Genomic DNA, 12,163 nt, shown 5'->3' with positions numbered 1-12,163 from the left:
TAAATTCTGCTATCAGATAGACATGGCCAACACTCATTGACCTCAGCAGGAGTTGAATGCAGAATTTGTCACTACGCTTCTAGTTTAGGAGAATGAATGACAGTAATAGTACTTCTGATACTTCCCCTCAGGTAGGCAGTTTGTTGCAGCTTGTTCCGGGCTGTGTTCAACAGACCATGTGGTAACACTGTCTGCTTTACACAGTTTTTAAGACCTTTTCTCTCTTATCAGCTCCTGGCAGGAGCACCATTTGGAAGCACTATCAGCAAGACGATCCCAAAGGAGCAGTTTGCATCAGCACAGGACCTGGACACCATCTGGTCACTGGGGGCAAGGCTTAAAAGCACACTTCATTGCTTTGTTGCATGAATTCTTCGTGTGTTAATTTAGTCAGGTGTGGGTGCTGATGTTGACTGTATGTTGTCTTTGCAGGGTTATCTCCAGTACTCTGTTTTATTCTATGGCTACTATGGCCGAGATCGGAAGATTGGGAAAGCTGGGTATCGGCTGCCCCTGGCTTACTTCCTTGTTGGAATGGCAGTATTTGCTTATAGCTTCATCATCCTCTTAAAAAAGTAATGTTTCCCTTTTGTTGGTGTTTGCCCAGAGATATATAGTCAGGCCGTTTGAATGATATATTCTCTCCCCTTCCCTCAAAGAGTTCCTCCTGGATTTAATTCTGTAATTCCTGTATCGTATTCAAGCCTGCTAATATCAGAGAGGCATCTTTACTGGTAGATTAAAGACAAGACCGGGATCCAGGAACTCCTGAGCTCTAATTGTAGCTTGTTCTTTTGCTGTCACTTACCCTGTCTCCTTCAGCTTCCCTGTCTATAAAATGAGGGTAATGTTTAGCAGCCTCTAAGGGTGTTGTGAGCATTATATAGTTAATGTCTGTACAGTGCACCAAAGATGTAGGGCCTGATTTTCACTGAGGACTTTATTAGGCTTCCATTCTTCCAGAACAAGTATTATGACAAGAAACTTAAATTGCTACCTGTACATTTGCCGTACTACGATTCCTATCCAGTTAAATACAAATATAACAATGCTGTCATAAAACTCTTCATGTTGCTTGAACTGGTACACTGCACAGTACTCAAATGTGGGCCTATTTATTTCCTTTGCTATTTAGGTAGAAGGACTGGAAGTAACATAGGCAAGACAGCCTGCCAGTGCTGACCATAAATCTAGAAACGTGCAGTACTTAGTGGGGCAAGGTCACTTTATCCTCTCTCCATTCAGTTTCCCTTCCTCTCAGGGTAACTAATTGTCTGTTAAGTTGCAGTCCAGGAGGATTTTTAGTATGAGCTGTAATAGCTGTGTCAGCCACAAAAACTATCACTCCTTTTTCATTAGATCTGTTATTTTAGGTCAGGATGGTCATTGTTTTGGACACTGGTTCACACACTGATTACACATTCAGGTTCTGGATGAGGTCTGCTTTTCTCTACCTACAAAGGGTGCCGCCTTAGGTCATTGACTCTTTGTTTGCCCATCTGTTGTGACCCTTCTACCATTTCCTGTCTGAGGTGAAACAGTTCTTATTAGCCTCTGGTAAGCCACACCAGATGCACATTGTATTGTGTTATGTGAAACATCTGTGGAATAATATATAGTCATATGGCAATGGTAGACCCATATGGCTATTACATACACAGATGGGCCACATTTCCAGAGAAAAGGAGGAGGTGACTGAATTTCTGACTGCTATGCTGATCCAATGAAGATATTTGAACCGACTATTTGCTGTACAGTAAAATTCTACCTATAATTATTTTCTATGATACTTAGAGAGAAACATGGTCTCCAGGGCTGGCACCAGGCACCAGCTTAACAAGCAGGTACTTGGGGCGACCAAGGGAGAGGGGCAGCACCTGCGGCAATTCAGGGGTGGCAGGTCCCTCACTCCCTGTAGGAGCGAAGGACCTGCCGCTGAACTGCCGCTGCCGATTGAGGCTTTTTTTTTTTTTTTCCAATTGCCACCAATTGCTTGGGGCGGCAGAAATGCTGGAGCCGGCCCTGATGGTCTCATTTAATGTATTGTACAGTACAAACTCATATTTAATATTCTGAAGAAAACTGAGCACAAATATCTTTGATTAAAACAATATCATTTTATTTTCATATTGTTGGGGTAGTTTTTTTGTAATGTTTCAGAGTAGCAGCCGTGTTAGTCTGTATCCGCAAAAAGAAGAACAGGAGTACTTGTGGCACCTTAGAGACTAACAAATTTATTAGAGCATAAGCTTTCGTGGACTACAGCCCACTTCTTCGGATGCATATAGAATGGAACATATATTGAGGAGATATATATACACACATACAGAGAGCATAAACAGGTGCGAGTTGTCTTACCAACTCTGAGAGGCCAATTAATTAAGTGAAAAAAAACTTTTGAAGTGATAATCAAGATAGCCCAGTACAGACAGTTTGATAAGAAGTGTGAGCATACTTACAAGGGGAGATAGAATCAATGTTTGTAATGGCTCAGCCATTCCCAGTCCTTATTCAAACCGGAGTTGATTGTGTCTAGTTTGCATATCAATTCTTAATTCAATTGATATGCAAACTAGACACAATCAACTCCGGTTTGAATAAGGACTGGGAATGGCTGAGCCATTACAAACATTGACTCTATCTCCCCTTGTAAGTACTCTCACACTTCTTATCAAACTGTCTGTACTGGGCTATCTTGATTATCACTTCAAAAGTTTTTTTTTTTCACTTAATTAATTGGCCTCTCAGAGTTGGTAAGACAACTCCCACCTGTTTATGCTCTCTGTATGTGTGTATATATATCTCCTCAATATATGTTCCATTCTATATGCATCCGAAGAAGTGGGCTGTAGTCCACGAAAGCTTATGCTCTAATAAATTTGTTAGTCTCTAAGGTGCCACAAGTACTCCTGTTCTTCTTTTTTTGTAATGATCACCTAACTCCTTTAAAGACCTGGAATTGATTTCTTACATCCTTACGAAGGTCTACTCATCTGAGATGGGAGGGCTATTTTTTAAAACAAGGTTTTTTAAAACTAGGTTTTTCATCTGACTATCAGTTGTCTTTTTACTGTGCCATCGCTATTGTTATCTGCATTCATAATAAAGGATAGCCATCGATCCTGGGTAAGATCATCACATTTTTGCCAAGCTATCTCTTGATCATAGTGCCAATGTTCTTACCTTGCCATGACACCTTTCCTCCAATCAGATCCGACACAGAGGTTTTAAAAGTGAATTTTGTTTGGTGAAAGGTATAAGATGGACAGCCCTTGAGACTGAAGTCTTCTATCAGAAACAAGCAACAGAGGGTCCTGTGGCACCTTTAAGACTAACAGAAGTATTGGGAGCATAAGCTTTCGTGGGTAAAAACCTCACTTCTTCACTTGCATCTGAAGAAGTGAGGTTCTTACCCACGAAAGCTTATGCTCCTAATACTTCTGTTAGTCTCAAAGGTGCCACAGGACCCTCTGTTGCTTTTTACAGATTCAGACTAACACGGCTACCCGTCTGACACTATCAGAAACAGGCAGCAGTGCACGTTTTCCCATACTATCCAACCAATGTGCTTGAACTCTGAATTAGAATGTGCATTTCTAGGGACAAGGAGTAATTCAGTCCCTGTATCTTTTTCTGTTCTTAGGTTCTCTATTGAGATTGCCAACAAAGATACCAGTTAATTCCAATTTTGGTCATTTTTTGTGGTATAGACACCTGTGAGCCAATTCCCATCACATAAACCGTCACACGTTGACAACAATTAACATTTATTCTTCTTCTTCTTTTCCAGAATGGCGAAGAACTCAAGAATGAGTCTAGCAAGTGCCTCTGATGAAAATTATACTTTCTGCTGGAGAGTGTTCTGTGCTTGGGACTATTTAATAGGAAATCCAGAGGCTGCAGAAAGCAAAGCTGCTGCAATAGTTAATAGTATCAGGGTAAGCAGCGAGACTCTGAGGAAAAGCATAGTTTAGGTCAGAGAAGGGCAAACTACAGCCCACAGGCCACATCCGGCCCGTGGGACCATCCTGCCAGCCCTTGAGCTCCCAGCCGGGAAGGCTAGCCCCCGGCCCCTCCCCTGCTGTTCCCCCTCCCCCGCAGCCTCAGCTCACCGTGCCGACAGCGCTCTGGGCGGCAGGGCTGCGAGCTCCTGCCGGGCAGCATGGCGGCCAGTCCTGGTGCTCTGAGCAGCATGGTAAGGGGGTGGGGAGCAGGGGGGTTGGATAAGGGGCAGGAGATCCCGGGGGGCAGTCAGGGGATAGGGAGCAGGGGGCATTGAATCTTGGGAGTCTCAGGGGGCCTGTCAGGGGGCGGGGGTGTGGATAGGGGTTGGGGCAGTCAGGGGACAGGTAGTGGGGGGGTTGGATGGGGTCCCAGGGGGCAGTTAGGGGCGGGGGGGGTCTCAGAATGGGGCGGTCAGGGGACAAGGAGCAGGGGGGGTTGGATGGGTCGGGGATACTGAAGGGGCAGGAAGTAGGAGGGGGTGGATAGGGGGCGGGGGCCAGGCTGTTTGGGGAGGCACAGCCTTCCCTACCCAGCCCTCCATACAGTTTCGGAACCCCGATGTGGCCCTCAGGCTAAAAAGTTTGCCTACCCTTGGTTTAGGTCTATTGCTTTGTAAATAGCAGAGTGATTTTTCATCCATTCCATTCCATACTGTTTCTTTCCTGTTGTGCATTGTGTTTATTTCTGACTCTGATTACCTAGCAGAGGGCTAGTATCAAATATCTTACTGATGCTTCATGCACTTGATCTGTGTGCCCAACTTTCACTGATGACATGAGTTATGGTTAACAGGCATGATATGTCACTTTGTCACGTGACACTTTTTTCAACAGTGTCATTCCATTTCATTTATTGTGTGATGTTCCAACAGCAACATCTTAATCCCCATTATTACATGTGTTATTTGGAGTTAAAAACCTTGAGACAAATTCATCCTCGGTGCAACTCTAATGAATCTTTGAATCAGGATCCTTTTAGTAACCTGATAACATGCATTTATATTGTACTTTCATCAAAATAGTTCAGGGGCATTTTATAACTAGATCAACATTAAAAGCTGCATTAAACATGAACCCTTTCCATTTAGATTTTAAAAAATAGACACAGCTTTCCTAATATCCAGAAGTAATTGATTCTATAACCTTGGCACATCATCACTAAAAGCCCTTTGTCCAAATGACTCCAAATTGTCTAGGACAAACCAATAAATAGTTTGATTTGTATCTCAAACGCTGGGATGACTTATGCTGATATTATTTTGTAACATCTACATGTGGCTGTTATGTGCCTCAGGGGAAACACGCAAGTGATGTATGCAGTGTTGTTGTAGCTGTGTTGGTCCCGGGATATTAGAGAGACCAGGGTGGGTAAGGTAATATCTTTTAATGGGCCAATTTCTGTTGGTGTCAGAGACAAGCTTTTGAACTACACTGAGCTGTTCTGAAATGGGAGCTCAAAAGTTTGTCACTCTCACCAACAAAGGTTGGTCCACTAAAAGATATTACCTCACCCACCTTGTCTCACCCACCTTTCTCTGAACAACTCATGATCTAAGGGTCCTATTCTGCATTAATATCTGCTAGTGGGGACCTCAGCTGCAGTCCTATTGAAGCAAATGAGACAACACAACCCACAGGTCCACATTAATGAATCCTAGAACAGGACTGGGATCTAAACAATGAACAAAGTGGAAAGGAGTGAATAGCATACACCAGGAAAGAGAGGGTGATAAAGTTCTTAATAAAACAGGAGTACTTGTGGCACCTTAGAGACTAACAAATTTATTAGAGCATAAGCTTTCGTGTACTACAGCCCACTTCTTCGGATGCAGTGGGCTGTAGTCCATGAAAGCTTATGCTCTAATAAATTTGTTAGTCTCTAAGGTGCCACAAGTACTCCTGTTCTTTTTGCGGATACAGACTAACACGGCTGCTACTCTGAAAAGTTCTTAATGTCTTTACTCCCTCCAATTCTCCTTCACTAAACCCACAGCATGCAGTATGTTTATTAAGTAAAGAAGCACAGAGCTGCATGTCAGCTGTTCCCCAATGCAGTGCAGGATCTGGCCATTTTAACTTTTATGGTTTGTAACAGGTAGAGGAAATGTTTATTGATTTTACTGAATGCTGCTAAAATGGTAATTCTGTGTTTCTTTCAAGGAAGCAATTTTGGAAGAGCAGGAAAAGAAGAAAAGCAAAAACCTGTAGGTATACATGGCTGAGGCTATTTTCAAAACTACTGTTTAAATGCAGATAACACAGTGTTAACTTGTTTGTTTTATGACCTAAAAAAAAAATGCGGGAAACACCTACTTGTGCAAGATGGCCCATCTGTAGCATTTGCTGTGTGACTCTTTTCTAGGGCTGTGACAATATGCTTAAGGATTATTGCAAACATCCTTGTGCTTCTCTCACTTGCTGGAAGTATTTACATCATTTACTTTGTTGTGGATCGATCCCAAAAATTAGAGCGTACCAAAAAGGAACTGACGCTTTGGGAGAAAAATGAGGTACAGTATATCAGCTGCATTTGACCTCTTTGTTAGTCTGTAACTGTGCATTCTGGTTAGAGTTCTGTGTTCTGCAAAGTCTTCACAAGCCTCTTGGCTGGTTATAAATTACTGTTGATTTTGCTGATATCTGTCCTTAGTATGGGGCCAAACTCTGCCCAGCAGCCCCTCAATGGATATACAAGAGGCATGGACTTACACCTGGTAGTAAAGTTAAACACACGCATAATTGTTTTCAAAGTCAGGGCCTTAGGGGAGACCCATGAAGGAAGTGTGTGTAAACAATTGATTGCACTGGAGTTTTAGGGCGGCGGGAATAGGTCAGGGGAGACATGGGGATGGAGCTTCAGCTCAGGGGGCGGGGGGGGGGGGAGGGGAGAGGGGAAGTGGGGCAATTTGCCCCGGGCTCCGCAGGGGCCCCCACGAGAATGTCGACCCCTTCCCCCCCCCCCCGCCTCCACCTTCCCCCATCCCCCGGCGCCTCAGCGCGCCGCATCAGGAGCGGCCCTGAACAGAGCTAAAGCGGCGTGGCTCCAGCGGGACCTGAGCTCCTCCCGCTCAGAGCCGCGTGGTAAGGGGGCGGGGCTGCGAGCTGCGGCGGGAGCTCAGGTCCCGCTAGAGCCACACCACTGCAGCGCTGTCCAGGGCCGCTCCTGGACGAGGTGCGCTGAGGCTCGGGGAGGCGGGGGTAAGCGGCATGGTAAGGGGGCCAGTGCCGGGAGGGGTTGGATAAGGGGCAGGAAGTCCCGGGGACAGTCAGGGGACAGGGAGGGGGCAGAGGTTCTGGGGGGGGCAATCAGGGGATGGGGATCAGGGGGGTTCGTGAGGGGTGGGATCCCGGGGTGGTGGATGGGAGGGGCTCTCGGGGGGTGGTCAGGGGACAAGGACCAGGATGGGTCAGAGATTCTGAGGGGAGCAGTCGGGGGGGGGCAGGAAGTGGGTGGGGGTCAGATAGGGGGCAGGGCCAGGCTGTTTGGGGAGGCACAGCCTTCCCTACCCTAAAGCTCATTCAGCAGTTTGAGGTTTGCAGACAGCTATTTAACACAAAGAGCCAAGCTGTTATCTTTTCCCTTAGGGCTACCATCCCTTTCACTTCTCAAATGCCAAATTATAGTCTACATTTAATTTCAGTGCCATAGGGAGATTCATGTTAGGGGAGGATAGCTTCATTTAAAATTAGCCACTTTAGATTAACAGTGATAGAGCTAAGAGAGCCATGGCGGAGGGATCACATGAGCAGAGCAATATCCTACACCAGGGGTAGGCAAGCTATGGCACGCGTGCCGAAGGCAGCACACGAGCTGATTTTCAGTGGCACTCACACTGCCTGGGTCCTGGCCACTGGTCCAGGGGGCTCTGCATTTTAATTTAATTTTAAATGAAGCTTCTTAAACATTTTTAAAACCTTATTTACTTTACATACAACAATAGTTTAGTTATATATTATAGACTTATAGAAAGAGACCTTCTAAAAACGTTAAAATATATTACTGGCACACGAAACCTTAAATTAGAGTCAATAAATGAAGACTCGGCACACCACTTCTGAAAGTTTGCTGACCCCTGTCCTACACCACCTACCTCCTTCCCAACCCTACCAAGGGAGACCCCCCCCCCCCCCCCCGCCCCTGCATTCCCCAAAGGGGTTAATTCAGTGGTTCTCAAATTTTTGTACTGGTGACCCCTTTCACATAGCAAACCTCTGAGTGTGACCCCCCCCCTTATAAATTAAAAACACTTTTTTATACATTTAACACTATTATAAATGCTGGAGGCAAAGCAGGGTTTGAGGTGGAGGCTGACAGCTTGCGACCCCCAGTAATAACCTCGTGACCCCCTGAGGGGTCCCAACCCCGAGTTTGAGACCCCCTGGGTTAATTTAATTTTAGCAATTTAATTTAATTTAATTCACATGCATGTGCTATTTTGAGCATTTCAGTTTTCACAGCATAGGCTCATCCCAGATTCGGGAACAAGCTCAAATGTTCAGTTCATGGAGTATGTACATAAGCTATACTAAAGACAAATCCACAGTAACCGTCTCCAGTTTGTGAGGGACCCCATGGAGCCAGTCTCTAGGAAATATATAAATTCATGGAGATTAAGTCCATTAATGGCTATTAGCCAGAATGGGTAAGGAATGGTGTCCCTAGCCTCTGTTTGTCAGAGGGTGGAGATGGATGGCATTGGCAGGAGAGAGATCACTTGATCATTACCTGTTAGGTTCACTCCCTCTGGAACACTTGGCATTGGCCACTGTCGGTAGACAGGATACTGGGCTGGATGGATCTTTGGTCTGACCCAGTACTGTATGGCAATTCTTATGTTCTAACCTAAATGAACCCAAAGTTAAGGAGACAGATATGAGTCAAAGAAGCCAGCAGAGTATCAGAAACCTGGAAAAATCTCTGACTGGATGGGCCGAGGCGTTTGGTCACAAGCTGAGGTGGTTCAAAAGTTTTGGCTTTTTTTAAGCAGAATTTTTGTATTGTTTCTTCAAACAATCAAACACAGCAAGCCGCAAATATTTGGCCACACACTTCTGAAACCCTAAACCATGTTCAGGTTTTGTCAGACTAATTTCAGCTTTTCAATTAAAAAAACCACAACAAATTTTGAAGGAAAGCAGACATTATCATGATTTTTTTCTGCTTTTTAAAAACCCCTAGTTTTCGATCCAAAAGAAGTTTTGACGGAAAATATTTGTCCAACCTTTTTAATGAGCTTTAGTGCCTTTTAGCACTAGCTGATGCTGAGAACCAGTGACACCTTGAAAAGAAGTTTTCTCAAAACTGGGTTTGTGCCGAGATGCGAAAGGTTTTTAAATGTTTATTGTTCTCAGGGCTGCCTGGGGTGGGGGGGGGAGTGGGGCAATTTGCCCTGGGCCCCGCAGGGGTCCCCACGAGAATATAGTATTCTATAGTATTGCAACTTTTTTTATGGAAGGGGCCCCTGAAATTGCTTTGCCCCAGGCCCCCTGAATCCTCTGGGCGGCCCTGCTTCAGCTACATGGATGCCATACACAATTACCACCTCCACTGTATAGCGAGGGGTTCTTGGTGGCCACTTAATGGGAGTGCAGCAGTTCCTCAGGGCACAGGGCCTGCAATTCTCCTTGGCCCTTACATGGCTGCAGAAAGAGGCAGCTCTCTGTGCACCCACATAAGAGCCAAGCAAACACTGGTCCATGGGCAATAACAACTATTTGAAAAGCATTAGCTTGAGGATAGCAACTGACGAGTGAGATCGGAGAAGAACACTATCTTCAGATTTCTTATTGTTAATATAAAAGTAATACTTCTATAATAACATAAACTATAATGTAGTTACTAAGGTGGGAGGAATGGGTTAGCGCACAGTACTAATAGAGCAGTGCTGTGTGGGGTGATGCTGAGGTTGTAAGTTCAAACCTCACTGCAACACAAATTTGGGGGGGAGAGATAGCTCAGTGGTTTGCGCATTGGCCTGCTAAACCCAGGGTTGTGAGTTCAATCCTTGAGGGGGCCATTTGGGGCAAAAATCTGTCTGGGGATTGGTCCTGCTTTGAGCAGGGGGTTGGTCTAGATGACCTCCTGAGGTCCCTTCCAACCCTGAGATTCTATTCTGTGATTCTTAGCAATATTCCAGATCAAGAATTCTGGGTCACAAATGTCCTTACTCTTGTCAATGACACATTTAAAAGTAGAATTTGCTGAGTTATCGCAATCACCACTAAGTATTTCTAGTGCATCATCAAGAGTTCAATCAGCAAGCAAACAATTCTTCAAGTACCAAAGGCGGCTACGAAAAAGCATCATAAAGACTGTCTTTCTATTCTGTAGGTGAGTGTCGTTGTTTCACTAATTACTATGATTGCACCCTCTGCATTTGAACTTGTGGCAGCGCTAGAGATGTATCACCCTAGAACCACTCTTCGCTTTCAGCTTGCCAGGTACAGGGCATATTCAGTATCAAAGCAATTTTTGGTTTGTTTGTTTGGTGGGAGGAAAGAAATGTACTGATGACACATTTTACTTCAGCCAGTGTAGAACATGAATAGAAGTCTTCAGAATAACCCTGCTGGATGACTGTGTCCCATACACTATGCTTGTTGTTTTCAGGGTTCTCGTTTTATATCTGGGAAACCTCTACAGTTTAATTATTGCTCTGTTGGATAAAGTGGACAGCATGAGTATCGCCGTAAGTATAGCTGGTATTATTATGAATCTTAAAACTAGCTACTTTTACACATAACTCTTATTGTAGAGCATATTTAAAGTCCAAAATAAATTGGTTTGAAACCAAAATATACCTATTAAAATATAGTGAAACTCTGATTAGAAGATCAGTTGTGGTATTCATTTATAAATCTTTTCAGTCAGCTAGAAATTCAGATCCATAGGGATGCTGATAAATAACACAAATAGATAGCCATTCTGTGCATCGTTTAACTACTTTGGTAAAATAGGTCACCATTTTAGGCCAAATATTTCAACCTGGTATAAAATCAACTTCCTGTTTTGTGCCTACAAAACTAGTAGATCATTTGCACATACAAATCAGGAAATTGGGTGCCTAGCCACCTAACTCGTCCATGAAATTATATGGCTGAGCACATAAATGGGTGCCTTTGCAATTTTGGACGCATGGACATCTGCACGGTTTTGCAGGCAGATGGAGACCATAGCTGAAAATGTAACACTTAGACATTTAGATTAAACTTCTGTTCTATTCTTTCAGGAAGCTGAAGCTAACAGCAGTGCAAGTAACTGGATAGATTCCACCACCTTCTTAGCCACCAGAACCCTTCCCGAAGAAGACAACTTATCTACAACTATCCCTGATATAAGAATTAAGGGAAACAGCACATTGACACTGGAAAAGAGTCATACTCAGAACTATACAATACCTGTCATGCTGGTTAACAAGACAACTTCCTATCCCTACAGCAGACAAAGTCAGAAGGATCAGTGCTGGGAAACGTACGTTGGTCAGGTAAGTCCCTTTTTTCCTATTAAGAAAAATAGACCAAATACGCTGCTTTGCTTTACTGACAAATTAAAAATCACATGGTGGTGTTATATTCCTTTCCAGAGACCTTATCAAGGCCAGAACTAAGAATATACAGAGTGACATGGATCTAAAATAAATAGTACCTGTTGTCTCTCTTTGACCAACCCTCCCATTCAGTTCACTTGGTAGAATTTCTGCCCTTGTACAGTGACAGCCCACCTGATTTATTATTTATATGCCAGATTCATAGATAGCGAATCCAGCTGTTGAATCAGATTTGACTTAGCCAGTTAGCAGGAGCAGCTCTAGGCACCAGTGCAGCAAGCGGTTGCCTGGGGCGGCAAGCTGCGGGGGGTGGCGTGCCGGTCGCCGTGAGGATGGTAGTCAGGCAGCCTTCAGCGGTATGCCTGCGGGAGGTCCGCCGGTCCTGCGGCTTCGGCGGCAATTCAGCAGCGGGTACGCCGAAGGCACGGGACCCGCAGAAATGCCGCCGAATCACAGGCGTCCCGCCAAAGGCCGCCTGACTGCCGTGCTTGGGGTGGCAAAAAACATAAAGCCACCCCTGCCAGTTAGTGTGCACAAGTGTGGGGGCACAGAATGGGGGCTCTCTCATCCAAACAGGGCATCTCTGAGAATGCAGAAGAGCATGAATCCCCC

General features: G+C 44.7%; 1 protein-coding gene across 1 annotated transcript in view; it reads left to right on the top strand.

Moving 5' to 3' along the window:
• TMC3 (transmembrane channel like 3) overlaps positions 1-12,163 on the top strand; it is a 43,844-nt gene that overhangs the window by 13,958 nt on the left and 17,723 nt on the right. The window contains exons 6-13 of the mRNA XM_054042170.1: positions 232-330; positions 433-575; positions 3,791-3,938; positions 6,165-6,208; positions 6,367-6,514; positions 10,336-10,445; positions 10,615-10,693; positions 11,234-11,488. Of these exons, the coding sequence (XP_053898145.1) occupies positions 232-330; positions 433-575; positions 3,791-3,938; positions 6,165-6,208; positions 6,367-6,514; positions 10,336-10,445; positions 10,615-10,693; positions 11,234-11,488 (1,026 nt within the window). The remainder of the gene's footprint in view (positions 1-231; positions 331-432; positions 576-3,790; positions 3,939-6,164; positions 6,209-6,366; positions 6,515-10,335; positions 10,446-10,614; positions 10,694-11,233; positions 11,489-12,163) is intronic.

Source organism: Malaclemys terrapin, chromosome 10, assembly GCF_027887155.1.
Source record: "Malaclemys terrapin pileata isolate rMalTer1 chromosome 10, rMalTer1.hap1, whole genome shotgun sequence".
Lineage (NCBI taxonomy): Eukaryota > Metazoa > Chordata > Testudines > Emydidae > Malaclemys > Malaclemys terrapin.
This window is presented reverse-complemented; position numbering and strand designations above follow the sequence as displayed.